Source organism: Pipistrellus hanaki (assembly GCF_964339955.1).
Source record: "Pipistrellus hanaki genome assembly, chromosome: 2".
In the NCBI taxonomy this organism is placed as follows: Eukaryota; Metazoa; Chordata; class Mammalia; order Chiroptera; family Vespertilionidae; genus Pipistrellus; species Pipistrellus hanaki.
Window position 1 is genome coordinate 179762996 of NC_140504.1, and position 12177 is coordinate 179775172.

General features: G+C 52.5%; 1 protein-coding gene across 1 annotated transcript in view; it reads right to left on the reverse strand.

Annotated features, from left to right (window-relative positions):
• LOC311616194 (uncharacterized protein C1orf94) overlaps positions 1-12177 on the reverse strand; it is a 38794-nt gene that overhangs the window by 14547 nt on the left and 12070 nt on the right. The window contains exons 4-5 of the mRNA XM_084871341.1: positions 3951-4636; positions 940-1197 (exon numbers count right to left, since the gene is read on the reverse strand). Of these exons, the coding sequence (XP_084727467.1) occupies positions 940-1197; positions 3951-4636 (944 nt within the window). The remainder of the gene's footprint in view (positions 1-939; positions 1198-3950; positions 4637-12177) is intronic.

A 12177-nucleotide genomic window follows, 5' to 3' on the forward strand; every position in this document is an offset into this window, starting at 1 on the left:
TTGCAGGCTGGCCATGCCCCCATCGAGGTGGGGATCCCTGCTTGGGGGGGGGGGAGGGTGGCCAGCCTGGGTGAAGGACTGAGGGTTGTTTTTAGGCTGGCCACATACCCTTTGGCATGGGGGGAAGGGTCCCAGCTGGGGCACATGGCTGGCCTGGATGAGGGGCTAAGGGCTGTTTACAGGCTGGCCATGCCCCGTCAGGGTGAGGGTCCCCACTGGGGGGCATGGCTAGCCTGGGCAAGGGACTGAGGGCCGTTTGGGGCCAGTATGCAGGCAGGTCAAGCCCCAGCTTTGTCCGGAAGGGCATCCAGAAGGTCTCCTGGTCTAGTTAGCATATTACTCTTTTATTAGTATAGATTGGAATTATTTTTGAATATTTTAAAAACATTATATGATTCACTGTAGTATGACCCAAAACTAGTCTGAATAAATGAGATTTGGCTGAATTGTTTCAGAATATGAATCTTAATTCTCTCCCTCTACAATAATTTTGTGGGCTTATAGAGTCAGAGATGGGCCTCAGTTCCCCTCATTGGCATCTTTTATGGAAAAGTAGGTTCGATTAAAGCAGTTGTAGGAGGGCAAGGGAGACAAAGCAGAAACATAAGTAGTTTCAACATACAAATAGTCTGAAGCATGGATTTTTCTTTGTTTTGGGCAACTTGCGGAGATATACTTAGTCAGGTCTGACCAGACTAAGTGTTCAAACTGACCCCCAATTGCACCCATGTGACCCCTCAAAGCCCACAGCATTTCTCTAGCAATTGAATTCCAGATAAGGAACATAGGGAGAAAGTCATCTCCCCTATTTTATAGGTTTAGAAATGGACACCCAGAGAACGACAGTGACTTGCCCATTGAATGGCAGAGCCACTCCTAGGGCCTGTGAGGGTTCCCGCCCTCCCTTCTACCGACTTCCTCTGGGCAGGTTTGGCTTACATTTCAGCTCCAGCCCATCCACCTCTTTGCTGCGCAGCCTCAGCTGCCCGCCTGGGTTCTTGGTGGCCCCAAGGAACTCATAGAACAAGGTCTTCTCAGGGGACCACGCGGACTTCTTGGCTGGTAGAGCGATGGACATGGATCCCCCGGGGTCACTGCTACTTTCATCGGCACAGATGTCCTTCTGGCTCTGGGGCCACTGACTGAGAAAGGGGCTCTCTCTAACCTTGGTTGGCTCCTTGGTGCCTGAGTTCCGTTCTGCAGGAGGAGGGAAACTGAGTCAATGATTCTAGAAGGCCAAGTGTTAGGGAAAGCATGGGGGGGGAGGGCACCTTCTTTAGATTAAGTGATGGATCCTCCATACACACACCTCAGGCTCAGACCACTCTGTCTCTCTCCCAGCCAAGTCCAATCACAATATCCTAATGCCTTCACTGCCACTGCCCTCTGCCCACTGCCCACTCTGGTCTTTAATTCTCATGAACTCCTTCCTTCCTTCCTCCTTCCCATCCTCCCTCCTTTCCTTTTTATCTATTTTCTTTCCACCCTTCCTCCTTTTTCCTTCCCTTCCTTCCTTCCAACCCTCCATAGTGTCAGGTTCTAGGTAAGAGGTGACATGGACACAGTTCTTCCCTACTGGGAGCACCTGGCTTAGTGGGGGAGACACCAGTTTCCACAGACACGTGGCCTAAGCCACAGTCTGGCCCCTCATCGTGGACTCTGGTCCTGCTTTGATGCTCACAGGTGATTCAGCTCACTCATCAGCACCAGGCCCTGACCTGAGTACTGGGGACACTGTGATGAGTCAGAGCCAGCCTCGGCCCTGCAGGAGCTCACAACAAGGAGGAAGAGACAGACAGACCCAGAAATAGCTCCGGGACAAGGCAGATGGGGACTGTGAGGTGACAGAGGGACACCGTGGGAGAGGACGGTGGCTTAGGTCGCTTCTGTCTGAGAGGGTCAGAGGGCTTCCAGAAGGAAGCGGCCCTTCAGCCAGGCCTTACATCCAGGGACACAAGGAGGAGGGCACGGGAGGCAATGGATGACTGCAGGCCAAGGCAAGGAGTCATCGGGGAGACAGAGTGAGTCACGGGATGTGGTCTGTGCCAGGCTCAGGTCTCTCTCCAAACAGACCCAGAGCTCCCCAGGGCAAGGACACTGTCCAGACCATCACAGGACCCTCCGCAGCGATGGTTTTCACCTCCACTTCCTTTTCAGGAAGGGGACTCTTTCTTCAAACAAAATTAAGAAGCCATTGCTTGGTTGAAGCAGGGGAGAGGCCTTGGCCCTCCCAGCACCCTTCACTCCTTCCCCAGCCTGGGGTCTGGTCTACAAGAAGCATGGCTGGGAAATGGTGCTGGATACACAGCAGGTACCTTGGATCATTGGATCATTTCAGCAGCTGCTGTATCAGGGGAACTTGTGTCCAGTGTTGGGAGTGGATCGGATCCCCCCAGCTCTTGCTCCCCCACTTCTTTCCAGCCCAATGACCTCGGGGCTCAGCCTGGGCAGGACTGGGCCTGTCCTCCTAGCGCCATCCCAGCCTAGGAGAGAGCTGCTCTAGCCCAAGTCAATTTAGAAGGAAAATGACATTTTTAGCAAAACATGTCCCTAGAGTCCCTTTCAAGAGTCTCTCTGGTTGCTGAGTTTAGCCCCCAGCTAGTGCACTGAAATAACAACACCCACTAATAATAATAGCCCTGTCCCCAGAGAGCCACACACCTGCAGTCTCTCTCACACACCTTTGGTCGCCTTAAACATGCTTGCCGCTCACTTATCTCCAAAACCCCCACTTCTAGCATCTGTGTACCCAAACACACACGCATTTCCGCCTGTCACTCCTCTGACTCACTCGCATGTATGCAACTCCACACATAGGACAGACATACACACATAAATATATACACACTCAGATGCAGCCACACCTGCATTTTCTCTAACCAATACACTCACACCTTTGCCCACAGATAGGTGCACACAGACACACATAAATGCTGGGAGGGCAGGTGGAGAGATAGCCATGCCTGTCTCCTGGAGAAGGGAGTGGGAGAAAAGCCCCCTTCTCCAGGCAGGGTTAATCTTCTCGCACATTCTGCCCGGTGTTCCCAAAGAGCCCCTGGCTCCCAGAGGCCTGCCCAAGACCCGGAGGCCAGCTTGCTGTGCACAGCTCTGAATCCTTGGCCTTCCAACAGTGCTCCAGCACACAGCATGTCCTCAAGTGTGACCATCTTGCTATTTCCTTAGGAACATGCATCTGGGTCTTCCAATACCGGTATGTCTCAGTTATCCTTTCATGCTCACGGAACAGGGATAAAGTTCCTTTTGGCTTACTCCTAGCCACAGCTCACTATAGGCAAGTGCCCCTGCATCAGTCTGCCTTCTTGGAACCATCGGATCTGAGTGGCTGAATTAGGCACAATCTGCAGAACCTGCGAGTGGGATGGGGAAACTTGGGAGGTGGCTGCATCTCCTGGGCAGGCTGACTCCTCAGTTACAAGGAGGAAATGCACTTTGCAAAAGCCATGGAGGTGCTGGGAATGAATTCCAGGGCCAATGGTCTCAACTATATCTGGAGAATTTACTATTCACCTCCTGCTCCAGTGAGAGGACCAGGTCTCATTGTCAGAATGGGCACCTCTATTAGAAGCCAAATGATGCCAGCTGCCAATCAAATCTCTCCCTGTCTGGCTGAAAGTCCCCATTCTGCAGCTCCACCCAGGACTCAGCTGGGTAAGTGCTTCCTTCAATGTCCCCTGGACACCCGGTGGACTCCAAAATGAGTCAGATGCCCAATGTGCGGGTCCCTCTTCTCAAAGCACGTTGGAAACAGTTGTGCCCTGCACACGGGCACCTAGCCCTGGGGCACATGGACAGTGAAAATGCTGCATCCACCAGAGAGGCCACCTCATCCCTCCTACTCTGCATGGAGATGCCATGTGCACCGATTGGCTTTTGGTGAGTGTCTCCTCCTTGCAGGCCCACCTGCCAGCCCTGCTTTCAGCCCCACTCACCCATCAGGTGGTGCCCCTCCCCGTGGGGGTCCGCCTCAGGCTTGGAGCAGATCTTGGCAAACACTGGGAGCTGCCTCTTCTGGACAGGGAGCTCAAGGAGCTTGTCAGTGGGTACAGGAGGCGGCGAGGGTGGCAGCAGCAGGAAGGGGCCCAGCCCCATGGGCTCCCTGGGATGGGGGCCGCTGAACATGCTGTTCTGCAGGAAATCCTTGATGACACGCGTCTCCTCCAGCACCACCTTGTTGTCGGGGGCCTTGGAAGTCTCTTTGGACTTTAGTGGGAACTGGGCCAGGAGCTTGCTGATCTCCGAGTTGGAGGCACCCAGGCTATGGCCCGCATCCTCTGTCCCCTTGGCACGCTTGACTTTGGCAGCACGCAGGATGCCCGTGACTGTGGTCATGGCAGAATCGCAGTCCTGCCTGCCGCCCATAATGGACACGGCCACCTTCGGTTCCAGCAGCTTGTCACCAGCAATGACAGAGGCTCGTGGGCGCTCCTTGCTGCCTACCACCAGGGGAGGCGTGAGAAGGCAGGGAGCGGGCTGTCCGGGCCCCTCCGGAGAGCCGGCTGCCTCCAGCTCCCTCGAGCTTTCCGTGACCAGGATGAGGTGCTCTTTGGTCAGGTTCAAGAACTCCTGCTCCACCAACAGGGAGATCTCGTCCTTGTCACTGCTGAACTCCAGAGCCCTGCAAACAGGTCAGAAAGACAGGAGCCTCAGTGCCTGCCCGGGAGCTCTGCTGGTCCCCAGGGAAAGGACATGGAGATGGTAAGGGGAACTGGTTGCTTTTTCAAGACTCCCAAGAGGTCTCTACACCACACCAGCAGGTCCAGCACCAAGACTGTGGTTCTGCGAATCGGGACACTGAGGTCCTCTCCTGATACTACTACTTGCTAAGTGAGCTGAGCTTTTTATTTTATTTTTTAAAATATATATTGTCATTGGTTTCAGAGAGTGAGAGAGAGAGAGAAACATCAATGATGAGAGAGAATCATTGATTGGCTGCCTCCTGCACACCCCTCACTGGGGATCCAGCCTACAACCCCGGCATGTGCCCTGATGAGGAATCGAACCCTGACCTCCTCGTTCTTAGGTCGATGCTCAACCACTGAGCCATGCTGTCTGGGCTGAGCTGAGCTTTTATTTCAATTCATCCCTCCCTCCTGCCTGTTCAGTAGTGCCCAGGACCTGAAGCAAAACAGACAGCAACAAAAGGGTCAGGGACGAGCCAATGGCTCTGAGCATGGGCCCAGAGTGCTGAGGCTGAGCCCTGGGAAGTCCTGAGGGCTGGCGGCAGAGGGGCAGAGTGAGAGAAGGGACTGTGGAGAGGACAGATGGACCTCACACTGGGCTCTGTCACTTCCCCACTGTGTGACCCTGAGCAGTCTGCTCAGTATCTTGGTAGCCCGGTTTCCTGATCTGGTTTCCAGGAATGTCATAGACATGCAAAGCACTGTGGACAGGTCTGGCACAGAGTACGGGTGACACAGTGTTAGCTAGTATGTCTACACCTGTTCCACCTGGCTGAGCACCTGAATCCTGGATTTCACACTGTGGCCCAGTGGTCCGCCCTGGCCGGCATGGATGGCCCTTTGCCCAGATCAAGGCCTCTGGACCCGGCCCCACTTCCTAGGAGCACCAGCAGATGGTTGGTCCCTGTACACAGTCATAAGCATGTACCTGTATCTATACATGAGCCTCCACCTGCACCTCAGACTCTGGCCGCCAGCTGGACCCTTGATGGCTGGCACCAACCGAATGGGGCTTGATGGTCCCATGGACTCTACACTCCGTTGCTGGCTCTCTCCAGATGTGGGAGAGGGTGGCAGTCCTGCCGGCCTCGCTAGTGGCCCAGCATGCCCCACCAGCATCCTTCACAAGGCGACACCTTCCTTCTTGGCACTCCCAGGAGAATCACCACCTCCCAGTTTAAGCCATCTGCTGTCCCTACTCGATGGGCTCCCGAGAATGCTAGATGAGGTGGTCTACACAGAGCATTCTGAAAACTTCTCAGTGTGTTGGCCCTGAGAGAAGGTGGTGAAGATGGCAAAGAAGAGATCAGAGGGAAAAACTAAAGTGTCTCGCGAGTGGAGCTTTGCGGCTGGGGAGGCCTGGCACACGCTCCTCCCAACCCATTCAGAGGGCCTGGTGAGTCCCACAAACAGTGACTACAGAATCCAATCCAGCCTTCCCAATTATGCTCTTTGTGTATGAGCACATGCACACTCACACATGCACACAGACACATACCTATGTGTGTTTGATGTGCATACACATGGGGCACACAGTGACTCCCATATCACTACACTGCAGCTGACAACCAACCAGAATGGACATGGGCTCTAGTCCCAGCGGCTTCCTGCTGTGCTGGGCATTAAGCCCCTGGTTGCTGGGTCCGGATGAGACTCAGGGCTCCTGTGAAAGGGGATGCGTGGCCAGGGCACTTGGGTGCATGTGGAAGAGCTAACGACACAGGAAAGTGTTGCTATTGAAACACTCGAGACAGCCGTGCCTACTGCATGTAGCCTCCCAGGTCAGGAGGCAGGGAGCAGTGCCAGGAAAGGGCAGACTCCAGCCAGACAGACCTGGTTCAGAATCAGGCACCACTCCTGAGCCTGATTCATGTTGGACCCTAGAACCTCAGGGACCCCCTGTAAGGGGGGTCTGAGACCTGCAGCATCTACCTTCATGGGCGGTATGAGAACTTGCTGAAATACCCATATGGGAACTCAGCACTGATACCGTGCTTGGTGCGCAGCCAGTGCACTGGCTGAGAGTCTTGGCTGGAGGGGGCTGGCCTGGATGCTCTGGAGGCCAGCAAGGCAGGCATGGGCAAGGCCAGCTACACTATCACTTTCCTCTCCTCTCCATCCTCTCTCTTCTGTCCCTCTTCCCTGTCCTCTCTCCTACTCCCTTTCCTCCTTCCCAAGTCTAGACCTAGCCTATAAACAGGTCTCACTCTCACCCTGTGTCCACGGGGACAACTGGAATAAAGAGGTTGCCAATCCATAGTCCTAAGATTTAGATCCCCCTCCTTCCTCTTCATCCTCATCCTCATCCTCAAGGGGAACAGATGAGTCTCAAGTCACAGAAACCAGACAATTGAAGGATCAGTCCCTTCACCACACCCGCAAACCAAAAGAACAAAAACAAAACAACAACAACAACAAAAAACCTCACACCTTACAAAGCAAGCTATATATATCAATAGATTTTCTTTTTTTCCCCTTTTTTCTTAATATTTTTATTGATTTTTTACAGAGAGGAAAGGAGAGGGATAGAGAGTTAGAAACATCGATGAGAGAGAATCATCGATCAGCTGCCCCTTGCACATCTCCCCCTGGGGATGTGCCCACAACCCAGGTACATGCCCTTGACCGGAATCGAACCTGGAACCCTTCAGTCCACAGGCTGACGCTCTATCCACTGAGCCAAACTGGTTTCAACTATCAACAGATTTTCTAAATTAGAGTTACTACAGGCAGGAAACCAGGTATCCATCCATATGCTCAAATTTAATCCTCTACACACCCCTGGGCAATAGAGAGTATCATCCCCATTTTACAGATGGGAAAAGTGAGCCTGATAGAGGCTAAGGTCCTTGTCACCAAGAAAGTAAAGAGGCTGGGGTGGGGATGCCAGTGGGTCCAGCTACCATCACCCTCTCCTCCCACCCAGCCTGCTTCCTCTCCAGGGATGGTACCCAGAGAGGTCTCCCAGCCCCCGCTCTGAGGCTGGGCTTCGTTCCCCAACCTAAACGCAGTCGGGGATGCTGGGGCTCATCCATGACTCCAGCCTGTGGAGGATCATTGCTGTGAATCCTGAGCCTGTCATCCGTGGCATTAGCTGTCCCTCACAGCTCCCTATCAGCTGCATGTCTGCTGAGCTCCTCTTCCGGGTCTCCCGCCAACTTGTGAATGGAAATGTTGAAAGGGAGACACTCCAGGGCTGAGCCTTAGGGACACTGCTAGAGACCCTGCCCGCAGCCTGACAGTAATCCTGGATCAACACTTGGAGGGAATAAGCCAATCAATCCAGTCACCACCATCCCATTGCCACTTCTCCAAGGCAGCCTTTGTCCAACACCTCCCTGCAATGGAGATCTAGTGCAGCTACAAATCGCTGATGGAGGGTGTCCTGACCTGTCCCCTCCACCCCTATGAAAACAACATTCCTTTGTTCTGGTTTGTTCTAGAAAAGTGCATGTCCAAGGGCTAAGACAGTGGTCGGCAAACTCATTAGTCATCAGAGCCAAATATCAACAGTACAATGATTGAAATTTCTTTTGAGAGCTAAATTTTTAAACTTAAACTTCTTCTAAAGCCACTTCTTCAAAATAGACTCACCGTGGTATTTTGTGGAAGAGCCACACTCAAGGGGCCAAAGAGTCGCACTTGGCTCCCGAGCCTCAATTTGCCGATCATTGGGCTTAGGACATTCCTAGAACTCAAATCAAACCATTCCCCCATTTAAACCCTCCTGTGGATTCTTATTACACATACCGTGTTTCCCCGAAAATAAGACATCCTCCTAAAATAAGACCTAGCTCATGGAAAGATAAGACATCCCCTGAAAGTAAGACCTAGCGCAACTTTGGGAGAAAAAATTAATATAAGACACTGTCTTATTTTCGGGGAAAAAGGGTAGAGTAAAATCCAGGGCACCACACGAAGTGACCCCATCTCCCCCTCCCACTTCGATTCCCCCTTCTTCCGGCCACTCTGGCCTTATAGATATTTCTTGACACGCCTTTGCATGTCCAGATCGTGGAATGCCAGATCGTCCCTTGACTGGCTCCTTCTCATCATTCATGCCTTAGTTCAAGTTTCACTCTCAAACGAACCTTTCCTACCCCATTTGTAAAAGTGTATTGCCTCCTCCCACACCCCTGCCCAGTCTTACTCGGCATTCTCTACTCCATCAGGTTATTTTCCTCTTAGTGTTTATCACCATCATACAGTTATCTTTTTTATGCCTTTACTCCCCACAACAACAAATCCTCTCTGTGGGCAGAGATGGTCTTATCTCCACCACAGAGGCCTGGGGGACTAGCACAGGGCCTGGCACATAACTTCAGCTCAGTCAGTATTTGTGGAATAAATGACTGGAGAAGCTCATGAACTTGTCGTTACATGTATCCTTTGCTTGGAGCTCTTGGAATCAGGAGCTCTGTAGCCAAAGGCTGTCTACCTCTTTGCCTAAGTGTCAACCTGTCAGGCTTTGATTCCATTTTCTGTCCTTCTGTCCATGTCCCACCTCTGGCCTGGCATCTCTGTGAACAGTTCACTAACTACCCTGGTAGGTCCAGTCCTAAGACCGCCCCCCCCCAAAAAAAAAAAAAAAAAAAAAACTTGGTAAGGCTGGCCCACACAGAACCTGCCCCCTAACAACCATCTTGGGGCTCCCAAAAAGACTTTTCATTCTCCTTCCAACTTTGCTGGGTTCCACACCAAGCCTGCTTGCCTGCATTTCTGGAATCTGTCTCTTTTTCTCTCTTCCTAAGAAGTTTTTGCCGATGTTGGCACTTCTCCCGTGCTATTTGCTTCCTCTTTTGAGTTGGGAAAAAAAACCCACATAGAATCTGCCACAGACTATCACAGTGAATCATTCAGGAAGGTTAACCCAGCTCCTGGGCGCTGACAAAGGAAGCAAGAGTCACACTCGGTGCCGTGGCTCCAGCTGCTGCCACCACCTCTGCTTTGTCCACCCCCAGAAATGATAGGTGTCTGACGGCGGCTCTGCCCGCGGACGCTGTGCGTTATTTCTGCATTTGCCGAGGACAGAGTTATACAAAAATAAAGGCTATTGACGGGCTGGCACCCCTTCCCAGAATAATGACTAAGCAAGCATGCTGTTAGCTCCCCGACAGCAGTTCTGTGTACATGATAACACAGAGCAAAGATGAAAACTGCTATTCAGCTGAGCCAAACAACAGAAAAATGCAAGCAGAAAATTGTTAGTGCTGGAAGAGGACAGCAAAACAAATATTTTCTTCTCACTATAGCATTTCAGACCGTCCACAAACAGGGGGCCCAGGCCCCGTGCCCAGGCAGCGTGGCTGGGGGAAGAGGGAGGCGTGGCACGGGCGCCGGGTCCTGCACAGACCTGGGCTGGGAGGGCGGCCTGTCCTCAGACTGACCCCCTGACTGGGTCAGATTCTGACTTCTCCACACGTCTGCATGGGTAGATCAGCAGAGCACATTGGCTGTGTGAGCTGCGTCTCACAGAGACGCAGACACTGGATCCAAATCCCCTCCCCTCAGTGGGGGCCAGACCTTAAGCTGCATCAGACCCTCGTTCACAAAATAGGAAAAATGCTAGCCTTTCTGGAGTGCTAACAGCCAGGCACTGTGCTAAGCACTTTCCATGCAAAACTCTCATTTTAACCTCCACAGCAGCCCCCTGGGCTAGAGTTAGACTGATGACAATCATGGCCCATTTCATCACACCTTTGACATCCTGAATCCAGGCTCTTTGGTAATTCCCTCCCATCTTGATTCATGAGGACCCCGCCTCTTATTTCTTTTGGGAATCGGCACGATCCCGCTGAACAAGCCCAGGAGAGCCTGCTGGAGAATGAAGCATCCCCCACAGGCGAACCCCAATAGTTGGCCAGACCCATCTTGCCCAGCCATGCCCAGCCCCCACCAGAAGAACTACCTGGCTGAGCCCAGCCCAGACTGCTGAACTTCAGAAATGTGAGCTGAGTCCGTAGCGGTTGTTTTGAGCCACTAAGCTTTGGGGCAGTCTATTAAGTACCAAAAGCTAACTGACACAGAGAGACATAACCATCCCAGTTTTAAAAATGAAGAGGATGGAGTTTTCCCAAGGTCACAGAATTAAGAAGGGACAAGGTGTAAGTTGAGGCAATCTTGCCCAGATGCCGCTCTCTTAACCATGAGGCTACCCTGGAAACCAAAGTGAAGAGCAGTGTGTGAGATTACCAGGGTTACACTCCTCAGTTAGGACAGCAGAAAGGGCTCTCAGAGGAAATGTCATTTCAGCGGAGGCCTAATGGATAATAAGCTTTTAACCAGGTTAATAAGAAGGAGGAGGAGGAGAAGAAGAAAGGAAGAGCTTTCCAGACACAGGGAACAGCATGTGTGAGGATCACATGGTAAACAAGAGCATGGTGCGCTGGTGGAACTATGCTCAAGTGGGTGGGGTACGTAGATTGGAAGGTGGGGAGGTCACAAGAGGTGGGGTTAGAGATGGCAGGAGTCAGAGCCTGCCAGGTCTCAGAGTGACGCCCCAAGTTTTTATTCTACAGAAACCAGAAAGCTACTGAGAAGATCTCAGCAAGGAAGTGTCAGGCTCTGGTCTCTTCCCGATAGTAGCCCAGGGGCATGATGGGAAGGGTCTGAACCTGAGCCAGGGCCTGTGCCATGTCTGGCAGGTGCCAGTTGTTAGGCTCCACAGCAACCATGAGGAATAGGTAACATCTTCCGCCCCAATTTAGAAAGAGGAAACTGAGGCTCAGGCATTGAACAACAAATTCAAGTTCACCCAAGAGATTAAGTGCTGGAACAGAGTTGGGAGCAAGTCCTCACGGCTCCAAGCCACTACTCTTAGCCACTACCCTACACTTTCCAAAACAGCAGTGGGAGAGAGAGAGCAAGGCCTTGGCAGTCAGGAGACCTGCATTCAAACCCCAGCTCTGTCCTTTCCGACGGGTGACCTCAATTCACTTCCCTTCTCTGAATCTCAGTTGCCAGAAGCCAGCCAGGAACTAGGAGGATGAGGCAGCAGAAGGCAGGACTTGGTGGGCAGGTGGGGCCAATGCAGGGACTTGAAGGAGCCATGGCTGTGAGTGGGGGAGGCAAGGAAGCACCAAAGGGCCTAAGACAAGCAGAGGCCTTCATCATAGAGGCAGAAGCTCCACATCCAGCCTGGCATCAGCCCCCTGTGAGCCCTGCCCTCACGTACCCCAGGCTGATGGATATTCCCCTGGTGCATATGTCACAGCACGTAGGGTGGCCCTGCCCACTGTGGAGGGAAGGAGCATGGCCATCCATGTCCAACCTACCTTCCTCCATCTTCCCTCTCATCCAGATCCAGGGTTCATTGAACTACACTGGGTTTCCCTCCCCATACACACTCCACAGCCATGCACACACACAGCAGAGCAGTGCACACACACACACTATGCCAATGCACACACACAGCACATCAGCACATATACACATAACATGTCCATGTATACACACACAGCATACTGGTGAGCATATA